Source organism: Dermacentor albipictus, chromosome 4, assembly GCF_038994185.2.
Source record: "Dermacentor albipictus isolate Rhodes 1998 colony chromosome 4, USDA_Dalb.pri_finalv2, whole genome shotgun sequence".
Taxonomy (NCBI): Eukaryota; Metazoa; Arthropoda; class Arachnida; order Ixodida; family Ixodidae; genus Dermacentor; species Dermacentor albipictus.
This window is the reverse complement of record NC_091824.1, coordinates 106,409,642-106,423,272: the sequence shown is the minus strand read 5'-3', so window position 1 is coordinate 106,423,272 and position 13,631 is coordinate 106,409,642. Positions and strand designations below refer to the sequence as shown.

At 45.5% G+C, this 13,631-nt stretch overlaps 2 protein-coding genes across 12 annotated transcripts in view; one reads left to right on the top strand and one right to left on the bottom strand.

The window, feature by feature from the left end:
• Window positions 1-13,631, top strand: part of LOC135920938 (uncharacterized) — an 842,780-nt gene that overhangs the window by 228,531 nt on the left and 600,618 nt on the right. The gene's annotated exons all lie outside the window — the stretch shown is intronic.
• The window catches only part of rsh (radish), a 171,101-nt gene that overhangs the window by 74,182 nt on the left and 83,288 nt on the right, over window positions 1-13,631 (bottom strand). For all 3 annotated transcript variants that reach the window (XM_065455202.2, XM_065455199.2, XM_065455200.2), the window contains exon 5: window positions 4,799-4,943. In XM_065455202.2, the coding sequence (XP_065311274.1) occupies window positions 4,799-4,943 (145 nt within the window). The remainder of the gene's footprint in view (window positions 1-4,798; window positions 4,944-13,631) is intronic.

The following is a 13,631-nucleotide window of genomic DNA, read 5'->3' as shown; positions in this document are numbered from 1 at the left end:
AGCTGCTGCGCCTTTTGCCTCTGCACCCATCCCTTTTTTCCGGCGTCTTTTGTTCCTTGAATAGACGGCGGGTAAGTGCTTGTGGCGGAGGTCACGCCGCCGCTTTGAGCTGGGGGTCGGGCAGAAGTTGTGGCCCATGGTTACTTTTTTATTCCTTGTCTTTCTTTTTGTCTCATGAAGCGCATGTTCTTTTTATCCTACTTGTTCATTTTTTCGGGTTTTTTAGCGATGCATTGGCGTTGGATGATAGACTTCGTGAATGGCAAGCAGCTTGTATACCGTCGGAAGTGAGGCTGTAGCAGAGGAGAGATCACATCCCAGCAGCTGCTCACTTTGCTTCATTTAGTAGTAATATTCCTTTTTTTCTGGCCATTATACAGCACTGCCCACTGGATTACACTGCTTGTTGAGAATACACAGTATCATTTCTTCTGCTTTGTTCGATGTATAACAGTACAGCTGCATATAATTACACAAAGAACGGAACAGTCAATGCTAACAACTACAGCACAGAAAAACTTTGAGAACATAGACAAAAAGTGTACGAGCTATTATGAGAAGGGGATTAGGAGGTTCTTCTCGAAATGTGGCTGCCGCGCCCCGAACTAAATTTTCTTAGTCAATATTGTTACTACAGATACCGTGGAGTGCAAGAACAATAGGGGCTCTTTTATCGCGCGGCCGGTACACGAAGCTTTTCTCATAGAAGCAGCGACTTGCTGTGTTTTCCGGTTTCGTTTCTGTTTTTTTTTATGGGGAAAGTGCTTTAGAGTCATGCTGCTTCTCCATCTTTATTTTCGTCAGCAGTTTCAGTGGTTTTTTTTGCTTGAATAATATGGGCACCACGACAAGTATTTGCAATCAGATGGTTTTCTTGCATTTCCGACACATACTAAGAAGTGAAGGCGCAACATTGTGGTATAATAAAAATGCGCGTCCCAGCCCATTGCGCCTACGAAAAAGTTTTCTCAGTTTCTTCCTGGCTTCCTTATTTCGCTTTTTTTGTTGAACCATTTCTGCTGCTGCTTTTATAGTATGAAGCATCCCAACATTAAGAAGTTTGAATTTTAAGTTTAACTCAATTGCGTCAGAACAGCACTGTTTAAGAGGATAAACGTTTCGCTGGGAACAACGTCTGGCACCTTCAAGGGCCGACTTCACAGCCTACAGTGGATACATGAAGCAATAGTCGTGCACAGATTAAAGTTAGGAGATCAGCGGACAAGCATGATAAATATTGTTGATATAACAGAAACCGTATTACTTCTTCCTCTCATGATACAGCCCATACCGAAGATGTATTCGTAGAATCTCCCTTGCGATGTTCTGGGCCTTCTCTGGCGTTTACGACTGCTTTTTTTATGTGTTCCTATTTTCTGGTGGTTGTTTACGATATATATATATATATATATATATATATATATATATATATATATATATATATATATATATATATATATATATATATATATATATATATATATATATATAATATGTCACGAGGACTAAATAAATTAATATACGGGGTCGTACGTGCAAACACAGGCAAACAAGCAAAGAATGCCGATCTGCATATTAGGCACGCCGTAGTGGGGGTGACCGGATTAATTTTGGCTACACGGAGTGTTTTTTTTACGGGCACCTAAATGTAAGTATGCGAGCGTTTTCTGCCTCCCACCCCCACAGAAATACGACTGTCGCGGCCGGAATCGCACCCGCGACCTCGATCTCACCAGCGCCGTGCCACAGAAACTGGGCAACAGCAGCGAGGCTAACAAGGAGAAGCTGGCCATCATAATTCTGGTGCCACAGTCTTTTTACGTAATCGTATCAATAGAAAATAACGAAAATAACGGTAATTGGTGTGATCACGTACGTACTTGATTTATTGTGCAAGAATAACGCGTGAACGAGTACGCAGCTGGGGCACACGAAACCGAAGTCGTAGCACGAGGAACCCGTACAGACTTCGAACATTCTATTACGCAATAAGTGACGTAAGGAGGACGTTGCAAGAATCCGTTTTATTGTCGCAGTTAAGTTTATTTCTTGCTCATGCACACGCGGAACGGTGGCGTATGTGGCTTTCTTAATTGTTGAGTAATTTAGGAAGTGCAAATGGCTCAGTGCTTTCAGTAACGGCTATATGCAACAAGCCTTCATGTTTTTTTTTCTAAATAATGAAAACCACAGTTTATTCGCGGATACGACATCGCGTCGTGGGCACATGTTGTTTAGGTGGAATAATAAGACATGCTTCAACTCACAGTGAATAAGAAGCGCATATATTAGCAGATGCGCGAGCACACACAGAAACTCAAATAAGAAAGAAATTGTGTGTCTTTTAAATACTTATCTGCCTACACTTCGACAAATCGAGCAGCTCGTATTTTTACTTCTCTGAACGGTTTCAGGATTTCGAAAATTTTGTCTCTGGGTATACCAGCTGGTGCCTTCTAGCCCGCATGAGCACTTATTTGAACTACACCATTCTTTCTCGCGTGCCTTTTAACATTCACAGGAAGATACCCGAGTTTTTGTATGAGCCCACCGAGAAATATGAATCCCGGCACATGTTTGACCTAATTTCAGCATCAATCGTGATTTTCAGTAGCAGCAAATTTCGGAAGCTGCTTTGTTTCTTCGTTCCGATTTCAAGAGGACAATGAATGTGCTTCATGTGAGTAGCAAGCCTCTTCCTGTAATCGAAGCGTATGTTAGGGCTTCGCTAAAAGTTTTTCAGTTGATCGGGGAAGAAAAGCATCGATTTAGAAGCGCAACGTAAATTAAATCGCAGCAACTTCATTCGTCTTCAAAGTCCCGTGCGCATCAGTTATTCCATTAGGCGCCCGGTCTCTGCGTTTCCCTTGCGAGTGAGCGTGGACGTTCTTGAAAGGCGGAGCCGCTCCACTTGGACAGAGTGAAAAAAGAAAGAAGAAAAGAAGCAGCGATAGTTCTTTCTCGTCCTCAGTGGTCAGAAAATACCGCCTTCTTTTTCGATATCACGCCTACCCGGAGTTCCAATTACATCTTCGATCGTCGTCACTGTGCTGAGTTTTCCTTTCTGCCGATATTCCTTTTTACCCGGAAGTCTGTTGACGGCGACGTCCTAAATTCGTCCCTGGTTTTCCTCTTTGTGCGGGCGATGATATATGATTCATTGTTCTTTATGTTCTCGCATAATGTATATCTGACGATATCACTCGGAACGCTGTAAAAGAACTCAAGAACTTGTACGCAAACTTTGCCCATCCATCCATCCGTCCATCCATTCGTCTGTCCGTCCAATCTCAGTGGGTGGCCCGTGAGTTTTCTCACCTCTATGGATTCACAGCGTCAAATGTGAAGAACCTTTCTACGGCCGTTCGCGTCATTCGTTCTCAGAGTCTGTCACAAGTGAAATGTGAGTCGGGGATTTTCGACAATCACCAAAGACTGATGAGAAGACGTGGCGTGAAATTCGTCAGGGATCTCGTAGGCTTTCTGTAGATCATCGCGGATTCCCTCAGGGCGGAGTACTAGCCCCAACGCTTGTTAATCTAGCCCTTATTGGACGACTCGAGGACCTGTCAAGCACCGTTCGACTCTCTGTCTACGCCGTTGACATCTGTATCTGTACGTCGGGGGTGACACGGCTTCAGCTTCGCGCTCCGCTTCAGAAGGCGGCCTCATCGATATCATGCTACCTTCGTAAACAATGACTAGAGGTGACGTGAGAAAAGTGCGAAAACCGGTAGAAAACCGTGAGAAAACCGTGAGAAAACCGGTAGCCAACGTCTGCGTTCGCCATATCAAACAACGTACAAGTGATATCGTCCAAGAGAAGTCGCAAGTTCCTGGGTGTTGTGATTGACAGAGACATGTCCTGGACTCCTCACGTGAACTACAGGAAAAAGCGACAGATTGCTATATGTCATCTGTTCAGGCTCCTTGCACGAAAGAGCTGGGGATTGCTGAAGTCAAAGAACCATCGTAAAAGTGGATGGGCGCCGCGCTAAGGGATAGAGTTCTCAAAGTTGCCAGAGCTAGCTCTGCATATTAACTGTCCCTGACTTCAATGTTCCCTTCCGAGATGACAGCATCAACTAAAGATTGCATTTCGATATCCTCGCGGGTGTTTAGTGAGTTTTCTTCAGCCTGAACTATTCTTGATGTATATTTACGAAAAGCTTGCATAGGTTTGCTAAAAGATTTTCCTCATCTCGGTTTTCCGCAGTTGAAAGAACCCAGACTTCACATGAGACAGGTTACCCGCCGTGGTTGCTCAGTGGCTGTGGTGTTGGGCTGCTGAGCACGAGGTCGCGGGATCGAATCCCGGCCACGGCGGCCGCATTTCGATGGGGGCGAAATGCGAAAACACCCGTGTGATTAGATTTAGGTGCACGTTAAAGAACCCCAGGTGGTCAAAATTTCCGGAGTCCTCCACTACGGCGTGCCTTATAAACAGAAAGTGGTTTTGGCACGTAAAACCCCAAATATTATTATTAATTTTATTACATGAGACAGGTTCTTAGGTCGCACGTTTTCCTGTCGTACAGTTTCCCCTTTCGTGCCTAACTCTTCATTTTCCATTACACCAAGAAATAAGAGCTTTCCTAATTTATTATTTATTGCATTTGCCAATGCTCTGAGAGCTCAACAGTGAACAAAAAAGAAAAAAAGCAAATGCATGTGGGGCACGCGAATCATGTCATGACGCATGCATGCTCAGAGAAACACAGGAAACAAAATGTTAGGCAGCAGTATGAGCGTAGCTGGAAGCTACAAGTGCTCAAGCGCAAAGCGCACGGTTACGTACCTTTAAGGCGTACGCGGTCTCCCAGAAGACAAAGAAACTCCTCAAATAAGGCGCTGTGGGTTCTGTTGTTCAGGATCTGCTCCTCGGTGTTTTGGCCCTCCTTCACGTAGACGACGCCCACTTTAAGCTCCGACTTCACAAACACCTGAAAAACAGCGCGAGAGGGAAAGCGCTACTCGAAAACTGCTGTTTGGGGCAAACAAGAAGTTTGGGCTGACTGTTTCTCATACAACAAAAGTGGTGCGTCGTCGGTTACAAACTGACACAGCGCCAAAGAATTAGGGACACTGGACGGAAATGTACACTTTCCTGATAGCTTAAACTCTAGAAAACACGCGTTAGGATGGAATGGGCAGACTGTGAATTGCGGTCCTCTTCCGAAAAAAAAATTATGAAAAAACTCTATGAAGTGGCACATGTCGTTCATATTAGTATACGAGTAACAGCGAAGGTGCCGGTAAGTGTCAAACAGTCTTTAAAAAAGAAAAAAAACCGAAATAGACAGAACACGTCCGGATATCTGTCAGTGTAAGCGAAGCTTTCTTAGTTTTGGAGAACGGTGCACTGAAGCACAACACATGGTAGTGTGTACAATATGCTTGGTTTGCAGATTACGACGTACCCAGGGTTTTTAGTCGCCTTTTTTCTTCTTGTTTCCCAACTATCTGGATTTTCAGAAGGGGCGCCATTCACAACTGAGAGAAAGCGTCTTCTGAGGCCTCTTTTATATAGGTCTAACGACGTCAATTTTCTTTTCATGATTGGTTTGTGGTTCAGAGTACATCTTTCCAGTTATTTGCAGAACACAATTTCTCTTGCTACTGCTGAAAGACCCCCGCTAACGATTTCCGTGATTTTATATCGCTTGATACTTTGCGCATGTGTGATAAATCATGCGCGCTAACCACTAACACACGTGACACGTAGCCTTTAGTAAAACGCCATAGTCGACCGGTGCTCATAAGATATTCGTGAGTGTTAAGGGTGCAGAAAGCGTGCAGAATGTGTGGTCCGAATTCGGCCCTATATATGTAAGCTGATACACGATCGTATGACGTCAGTATGCACCTGCGCAGTCACATAGAGGTTAGAAAGGTGGACATAAAATTTTGAAAGCGATGCTAGCAAAGCTTTGTTCTGTATCTTTGTTTAGTGCCCGATGTACATAACTTTGCATACAAAAATTCCGGAGATTTACGTGTCAAACCACCATATGATAATGAGGTTGGGGAGGGGGGCGACTGTGGAAAAATTTTGACCGCCTGGGCAACTTCAATGTGCACCTAAATTGAAGTACACGAACACTTTTGCGCTTCGATCCCATGAAAATGCAGTGGTCGTAGCCGGGATCAAATGCGCGACCCAGAGTATGCCAGCGCAATGCTATGGTCACAGGGTTACCATGGGGGGTAATAAACCTCCGTGAGTAAGGATTTTTTTCATCCTGTAGTTCCTGTGATTCTTACAGAAGCAGTCATGAAGAAAAAAAAAGACAGATTCGTTGCTTGAATTTTCAAGTAACACTTACTGTTGAATTTCCTAGCTTCGTATAGAAAACATATATTGATGGGAGTTGATTTGTCGAAAGTATTGACGCCTGATTGATTTGTTCGGATGAAGTCGGAAATGCTGGTTTCCCTTATGTTTCCGGCTTCCCTGCAAAACATCAATGAATAAAGGTTGACTGAATGAATAAGCCCATTGTGAACAAGGCTTTCGTAGGGAAGCCAAACATCTTTTAGATTTAATCCCTTTTTAGTACTTCTTTTGGACGGTGTCCGTCGTTTTAGTGCTTCGAAGGTTGACAACATAATGTGATATCGGAGCATTCCGGCAAACAACGCAATTTTGGCAGAAGTTCGTGAACAGTCAATATAGAAAATCAAGATTGTAACAAAACGGCATGTTCAGCAGTTTCTGCGATTAGACTGCAAGTGGTCAGCTCGCTGTTCTGTTCGGGTATCAGTGTACTGGCGAGCAGTGCGTAGTCTTTCACAATAAAGTAGTACTTTTGTATTTTCAGGCTATGGCATTGCACAGCCCACTACACTAAATGCCGTTGAGATCATCCGCATGTTTGCAACCTTGCGTTCAGACCATTACGGCGATTGGAAGCAGCACAGGGCTAAACGTTGTGCTTTGCTCACTTAATGCGTACACAGGAGACCTTCGATATTTTGCAATTTCTATTGTAATTTTCGGACGGTCCCTATTCAGCATAGATGCTTTTAGTTGCTAGATTCGTCGTTGGCGTCATTTATTAAACAGGACTTCGCAGTGCGTTCATAAGTGCGTTGAAAAAAACAAGAATATAAAAGAAGGCCGAGCAGGGTGGTCCATGAATCGCCCAGATCCGTGGACATTGCTAGTGCTTTAGTAGAGCACAAGAGCGTCCCAGTGGCCATAACATGAATAAGCCAGGACCGCAGTGGCAAACGGACTGCAGCTTCCAGTTTGCTATCTGGTATGGACGGGTTGGTTTAGTTTGCTAATATCTATTTGCATTCGCTAGGCTGAAAAATGCTGATTATTGTTAAATAAAGCGAAGTCCATGATTCCCGTCTTTGAATATTCGCTATCTGTCACGACGTCATGGATGTCATTCCTCCTTGGAACTTGCAAAAGCGCAAAAAAAAAGATAGAAAAGAAAGATCAGAGTACACGAAATAAACAGAAAACAGCATATGCGTCAAGAGAGTTGTCTTTCTTGTGTTTCGTTTTTTCTAGGCTTTTAATGTATGCGGTATTATAAACCAACTCACGGAACAACAAGGCTTGTCAAGGAAGTCAGTTTTACATGGCAGATTTTCAAGATTTGGTATATCTGGGTAATTTCTGCACATAAAACGTTTAAAGACGACTGTTCGCTTACTTTCGAATTTAATGCATTCATTCTTCACTAATATGGTGAAGAATGGTAAGGCTAACTGACGCCTAGGTAGACGCAGACATATATAATGACTTAACAAAGAAGTGGCTGAGGAAAGTGAAGGTGGCATGGCTACTCGTCTTCCGTTCTCGCCTCTAGTATTACTTATGAGGCATCTGTCCGCCTGCCTACCAAGCTAGCTCATCCTAGTACTTCTCTGTAGGCTCTGTACAAGTTACGAGCGAGTCTATGGTTTAGCGCTCAACGCAAACAAGAACGCATTCGCAGCTACAAACGCGCTAGCCATACGCGCTAATGGTGATTGTCGGCGTCAGACCGAAACAGTCCTCTCGCTTCTGTGCTACCCTATTCTATCCTATTGCAGTCCCTATCGCCGGCCGTTAGTTGACCGGGTCCCCTTCATTCCTCACTGTCGCCATCTGCACGCCGCGGATATAGCCGCGCCTCATTCTCGTAGGATTCGCCAGAGCCGACATAAAGCCTCCAGGCTGGCCGGTGGGGAGGAGAAGGAGGAGGAGGAGGAGACGCAAGTGGATTAACGGGGCGCCGCCTGCAGGCGCGAGTCGGTATCAGGGTGTTGGCTGAACCCTCGGCTTACAGCCCTTCGTCCCCTCCGCCCTCCCGCTAAAGAAAACAAAAGGAAACTCCGGAAGCGAACTCGGGCGTAATCCATCAAGGAAACTCGAAAGCGATTGCCGAGTCACACCCGAGGGAAACAACGTGCGACTGTACAAGCGGGGGGGCGAGGGTGAGGGAAGGGTGTCGCGAGATATACGACAGCGTGACTGACCCAGGGAAACGTTGGGCAGTCAGGTATACTGTTCGTACTACTATAGAGCGCAGCAAAGACGCAGAAGCCATAGAATGGATTTTTGGCCAAGCAATGGGGCGACGTGAGCGATGGGGTGTCGATCACGAGGTATTTTCGCTAAAAGGATGTGAAAAAAACAGGGCATGTGCTTGTTATTCTTCCGCCGCGTCCTTTCGCACGACATTTTTTTGTTTAGCGTTCTGTTTCTTTCTTTTCGTGGGAACCTTTGCGAGTCGTTGAAGAAATATTCTCGGTAATACATTTCTGTGGTCGTGATGTTTCTTCGATTGTGCATTGCTACATGGGTAAATGAGCAGCTGTGGCGTATGCCGATGTTAAAGTTGCCCTGAAACAATTTTTGAACGTAGTAAAGAAGCATTAACGACCTGTCGTAGAGAGTGCTGCGAACATGTGAACCAAATATTACTGCACTGCGTGGAGCTTGAAATTTGCAATCTTCTGTCCAACACAGCAAACACACACACAAAAAAAGAAAGAACATTGTTTGCTCTCGCTTCCACAGTGTCGTCATGCACCCTCATCGAAAGCTGCTGGGCCCACCAACGCTGCTGGCTGATTCGCAGTAATACGTAACCGCTAATTACGAGTTGTGAAAGTCAGTGAAAAAAAAAAGAATATATATATATATATATATATATATATACATATATATATATATATATATATATATATATATATATATATATATATATATATATATATATATATATATATATATATATATATATATATATATATATATATATATATATATATATAATATGTCTGCGATCTCAAAAGCCAGAAAGATAAGTTCATCTGTGTACTGCGCATGGTTGCATCAGCAGTGCCTGACCTCCGAGATGGCAGTGAAGTGCTGCGTAGCGTAGTCCATCGCGGCCACCAGGGGGTGACGCAATGAGCCTTTTCGCTGCCGCGACACTGAATTTTTTTTTTGACGGGGCTTTGCCTTCTTGGCCTCGCTCTGTAGCTTCCAGCGCGCCAGCGGAGACGAAAAAAGAGAAACATTCGGGTATTGGTGCGATAACTTCCATTACAGTTTAGAGACACAAAAAATTATTGCGGCGTGAGATTCCTGAGACGACACCCTTTAACAGTGAGGAAATTCAATGATAAGTTAGAAAACTGTTTTAGCGCCCCTTTAGTCATTATATACTGATTTCAGAAATACCCTGCGGCCTGCTAGAAACAAAACGAAAAGAATGCGATGATCTTTTGTGACGGCACTTGCAGGCGCAACTGGCAGCCTCGTCTCTGATGACATTTAAAGAGAGTATAAGATCACTCAGCTGGGTGGGGTAAATTATTGTTTTTAACCTACACGTACAGAAGCACAACGTGCATCGCCCTTCGCGTTATCTTTAAGAGGGCACCAGTGGGCACCTCAATGGTACTCCCGGCCTAGCCTGCAGTGTTTTAATATTTTTTATTAAGGACTGCACTTTAAACCGACTGCACTCTAGACCGTAGTCAGAGTCAAAAGACAGTCGGACCATGGCCACACCCGTCACTGACACGAAAAGCGGTTCGTGCACTAGTACACTACTTGAAGAGCACCGGCTTAAGATACTGTTTATAGTGTACCTGTGTATCATCCCACACGCACTCAGTGCTCACTCTCTCTCTCTCTCTCTGTTCCTCTTTCTATTCTCCTTTCCCCCCCGCTCAGTGTAGGGTAGCACACCGGGTTTTCGTCTGGTTGACCTCCCTGCCTTTCCTGTCCTTGTTCTCTCTCTTATTAAGGACTACACCAGTTTGGTGCGTTCTAAAATAAATTTGTTGTTTTCAAGAGATTGAGGTTGAGATTATTTCGGTTACATCATTAGTCTGTGTCCTACAGCGATACATAACCACATTGTTAATTATAAAGGGAATCATAATAAACTTAACGATGCCAATGCCGATGCCATTCTTTCCCTATTTGTTGACATAGAGGAGGTTAGTTGCTGAACCCGACTGAACTTACGCAGAGCGTAATAAATATTATAATAAAAACAATAACAACCTTTGTTTTGTGTAGCAGCGATTGCCCAAGCGCGATGGACAAACCGGCTATTTTACGGCACGTCAGCTGCTCGCGCTGTGCTCAATTTAACGCGTGTTCTTCCGCGGTGCGAAGTGTAACTTTTTTCCGGCTCTGCGAAACGGGGCAGCGCACATTCAGGCGCACGCGCTTCGCGGCGAATGCGCACTAATTGCGGGCACTGTTCGCTTCGCCGGCTCGTTTGAACTGGAGGCCATTACACGCGAGGGAGTTGTCACTGGCCCCATAAGCCGCGCTTAATTCCAGGAGTGTCAGCTAGGCACCAGGATGACCGTAATTCATCTCGGATGCACCAACGATTGTGGGCATGCGTACGAAACGATCCCGAGGCTGCCATCCTGCGCACCCATCTATCTTTCCTGCGCAGTCATTGTCACGCAGTTTGTTCCAGTGGTGCAAGAACAATTATGATCTGAATGGAGGGCAAGCTGCTTTAAGTGACCTATTTTTGATGGCAAATATACTTAGCCAAATTGGTAAAACGACTTCGAGATCTGCTGCACCGGTTTTTCACTGACTGTGTCTGTTCTTTTTTCTTTTGCTGATATTTTGCGTTGAGCTTACTCGTTTGACATGATCCCATATACTAGTGCTATAGGGGCAGGGACGCAAAACAAAGGCGACACAGCACGACAGCATTTTTTTGGTAACACATTTATTTTTAGCTGAATAATGTCGCAAGAACGTCACTGTGCGGGTACCCACTTGCGAAGTTTGGCAACTACTTATCGCAATCATGTTAACATTATTGATTTGTCTTACTTTTTTCTTGCATCGCGATGACGTTACTTATTTTATTTTTGATATTCAGTATTGTTTATATTGCGCACGAAATCAGTACATACAAGTGTCTGGACTTACATCTACAAGGCTAGTAGAGTGTTCATGGTAAAATAATCATAAAAGTAAAGCGACAGGGTGGGAGTACACATCCCATTTGCATCAAATATTTGGACAGCCCGTGAAGAAAACAGTAAGGGAGGCTTGGCACCCGAACTGTAATATTTGTGATAAACTCAAGATAAGCCAACGTTTCCATGAATAAACCACTCAAATGAAAGTCCTAATTTTGATTTCCGTTAGATAGTTTGGTACTACTTTCATGTTTTCTTTATTGTTGATGGATGGATGGATGGATGGATGGAGTAACTTTATAGAAAGGTCCTGCGAGCTACGGGGCGCAAGGTCCCATAGAGCGGGCTACTCCCACGTTGGGACCGGGAGTTGTAACTCCCTGGCCGCATCGTGGGCTCGCTGGACGGCCCAGAGCTGCTCCGCCAGGTCCGTGCTGCGTAATGCGTCTTGTAGCCTGGCGGAGTCTTGATCCTTGTTTGCGTGGGTCCGACCACACGGCCAGAGCAAGTGATGTACGCCTAGTGTGCTATGGCAATTTTCACAATGTGATGTTTTGTATAGGTCAGGCATGTAGTGATGTAGTCTGTTCTGCGTGGGGTACGTGTTTGTTTGAAGCATTCTGAACGTCAGGGCTTGAGGCCTGGTGAGCTTATTGTGAGGTGTGCTGTATATTCTGCGGTCTAGATAAAAGTGCTTTATGATCTCGTTATATGTGGAGGGAAGGTGCCGATTCTCGCTGGGATGGTCACGACCAGAATAGGTGGCGTCGCGGAAGGTTAGGTCTCGCGCGCTCCTGTGAGCCATCTCATTGAGATTGCAAGGGGCGTCCTCGATCTCTCCGAGGTGTGCCGGGAACCAGCAGATGGTGTGATGCTGCAGCGGTGCGGATCGATTGATTATTTGTAGGGCTTGTCTTGCAACTGTTCCTTTCTGAAAGGCTTTGACGGCTGAGCGTGAATCGCTGTAGACGTGGGTGGTGGTCGGGTCTGTGAGCGCGAGTGCGATGGCAACCTGTTCTGCTATCTCGGACTTGTGGGTCTTGACTGTGAGAGCGTTTCTCACTTGACCTTGCTTGTTGATCGCGGTGGCAACGAAGGCCTTCCTGGTTGGGTACTGTGCCGCGTCAACGAAACAGGCTAGGATTTTCTTGTCACGTATTTCGCGCAGGATGAACGATCCGCGTGCCAGCCTTCTGGGTTGATGGTGCGTGGGGTTCATGTTCCGCGGCAGTGGGCGAACCGTGTAGGCGTTGCGTGTGTCCGTCGGAACGCTTTGATAAAGAGTCTCGATTACTGTGGTGTCATGGCCTAGTTTGGCTAGGATTTCTCTACCCTGTTTGGTTCCAGAGAGTCTTGTCCATTGAGCCCGTTCTTGAGCTTCGGCGATTTCTTCAAGTGTGTTGTGTACCCCCAGTTGCAGCAGGAGGTCTGTCTCGGTGTTCTTGGGGATTCCCAGCGCTTGCTTAACTAGCTTCCTCAGTTGTACGTTGAGTTTGTCCTTCTCCGCTACCTTCCATCTGTGCATGGCCGCCTCGTAGGTGAAGTGGCATAGCGCAAAGGCGTGTGTTAGCTTGAGGAGATTTTCTTCCTTAAGGCCGTGTTGTCGGTTGGCTACGCGTCGTATGAGATTCAAGGCATTATTCGACTTTGTCACGATCTTCTCCACTGTAGCTGCGTTAGAGCCGTTGCTCTCAATGAACATCCCAAGGAATCTGATTTTGCTGACGTGTGGAATGGTTCCTCCGTCTTTTGTTCTTAGAGTAACGACGTGTGTGTCTCTGATTTCGTTCTTTGGTTTGGGACCGCTCCTCGATGGTTTGTAGACGAGGAGCTCTGACTTCGCAGGCGAACATCGCAGGCCAGTGGGAGCGAGGTATTCCTCGATCACGTCGATCGCTTCCTGCAGAGCGCTTTCAATTGATCCCAGGCTACCTCCGGGGACCCAGAGCGTTACGTCATCGGCGTATATCGTGTATTTGACGTTCTCGATTTGATCCAATTTCTTGCCTAGGCCGGCTAGCGCAAGGTTAAAAAGCGTCGGAGAGATGACAGAACCTTGCGGGGTGCCCCTGCCTCCGAGTTTGTATTTCTGGGACTTGATTTCCCCTAGACGGAGGGTGGCCGTTCTGTCACTCAGGAATGATTTTGTATAAGCGTAGAGTCTCGTGCCGAGGTCGAGGTTGGAGATCGTGTCCAGTATGTAGTCATGTGAT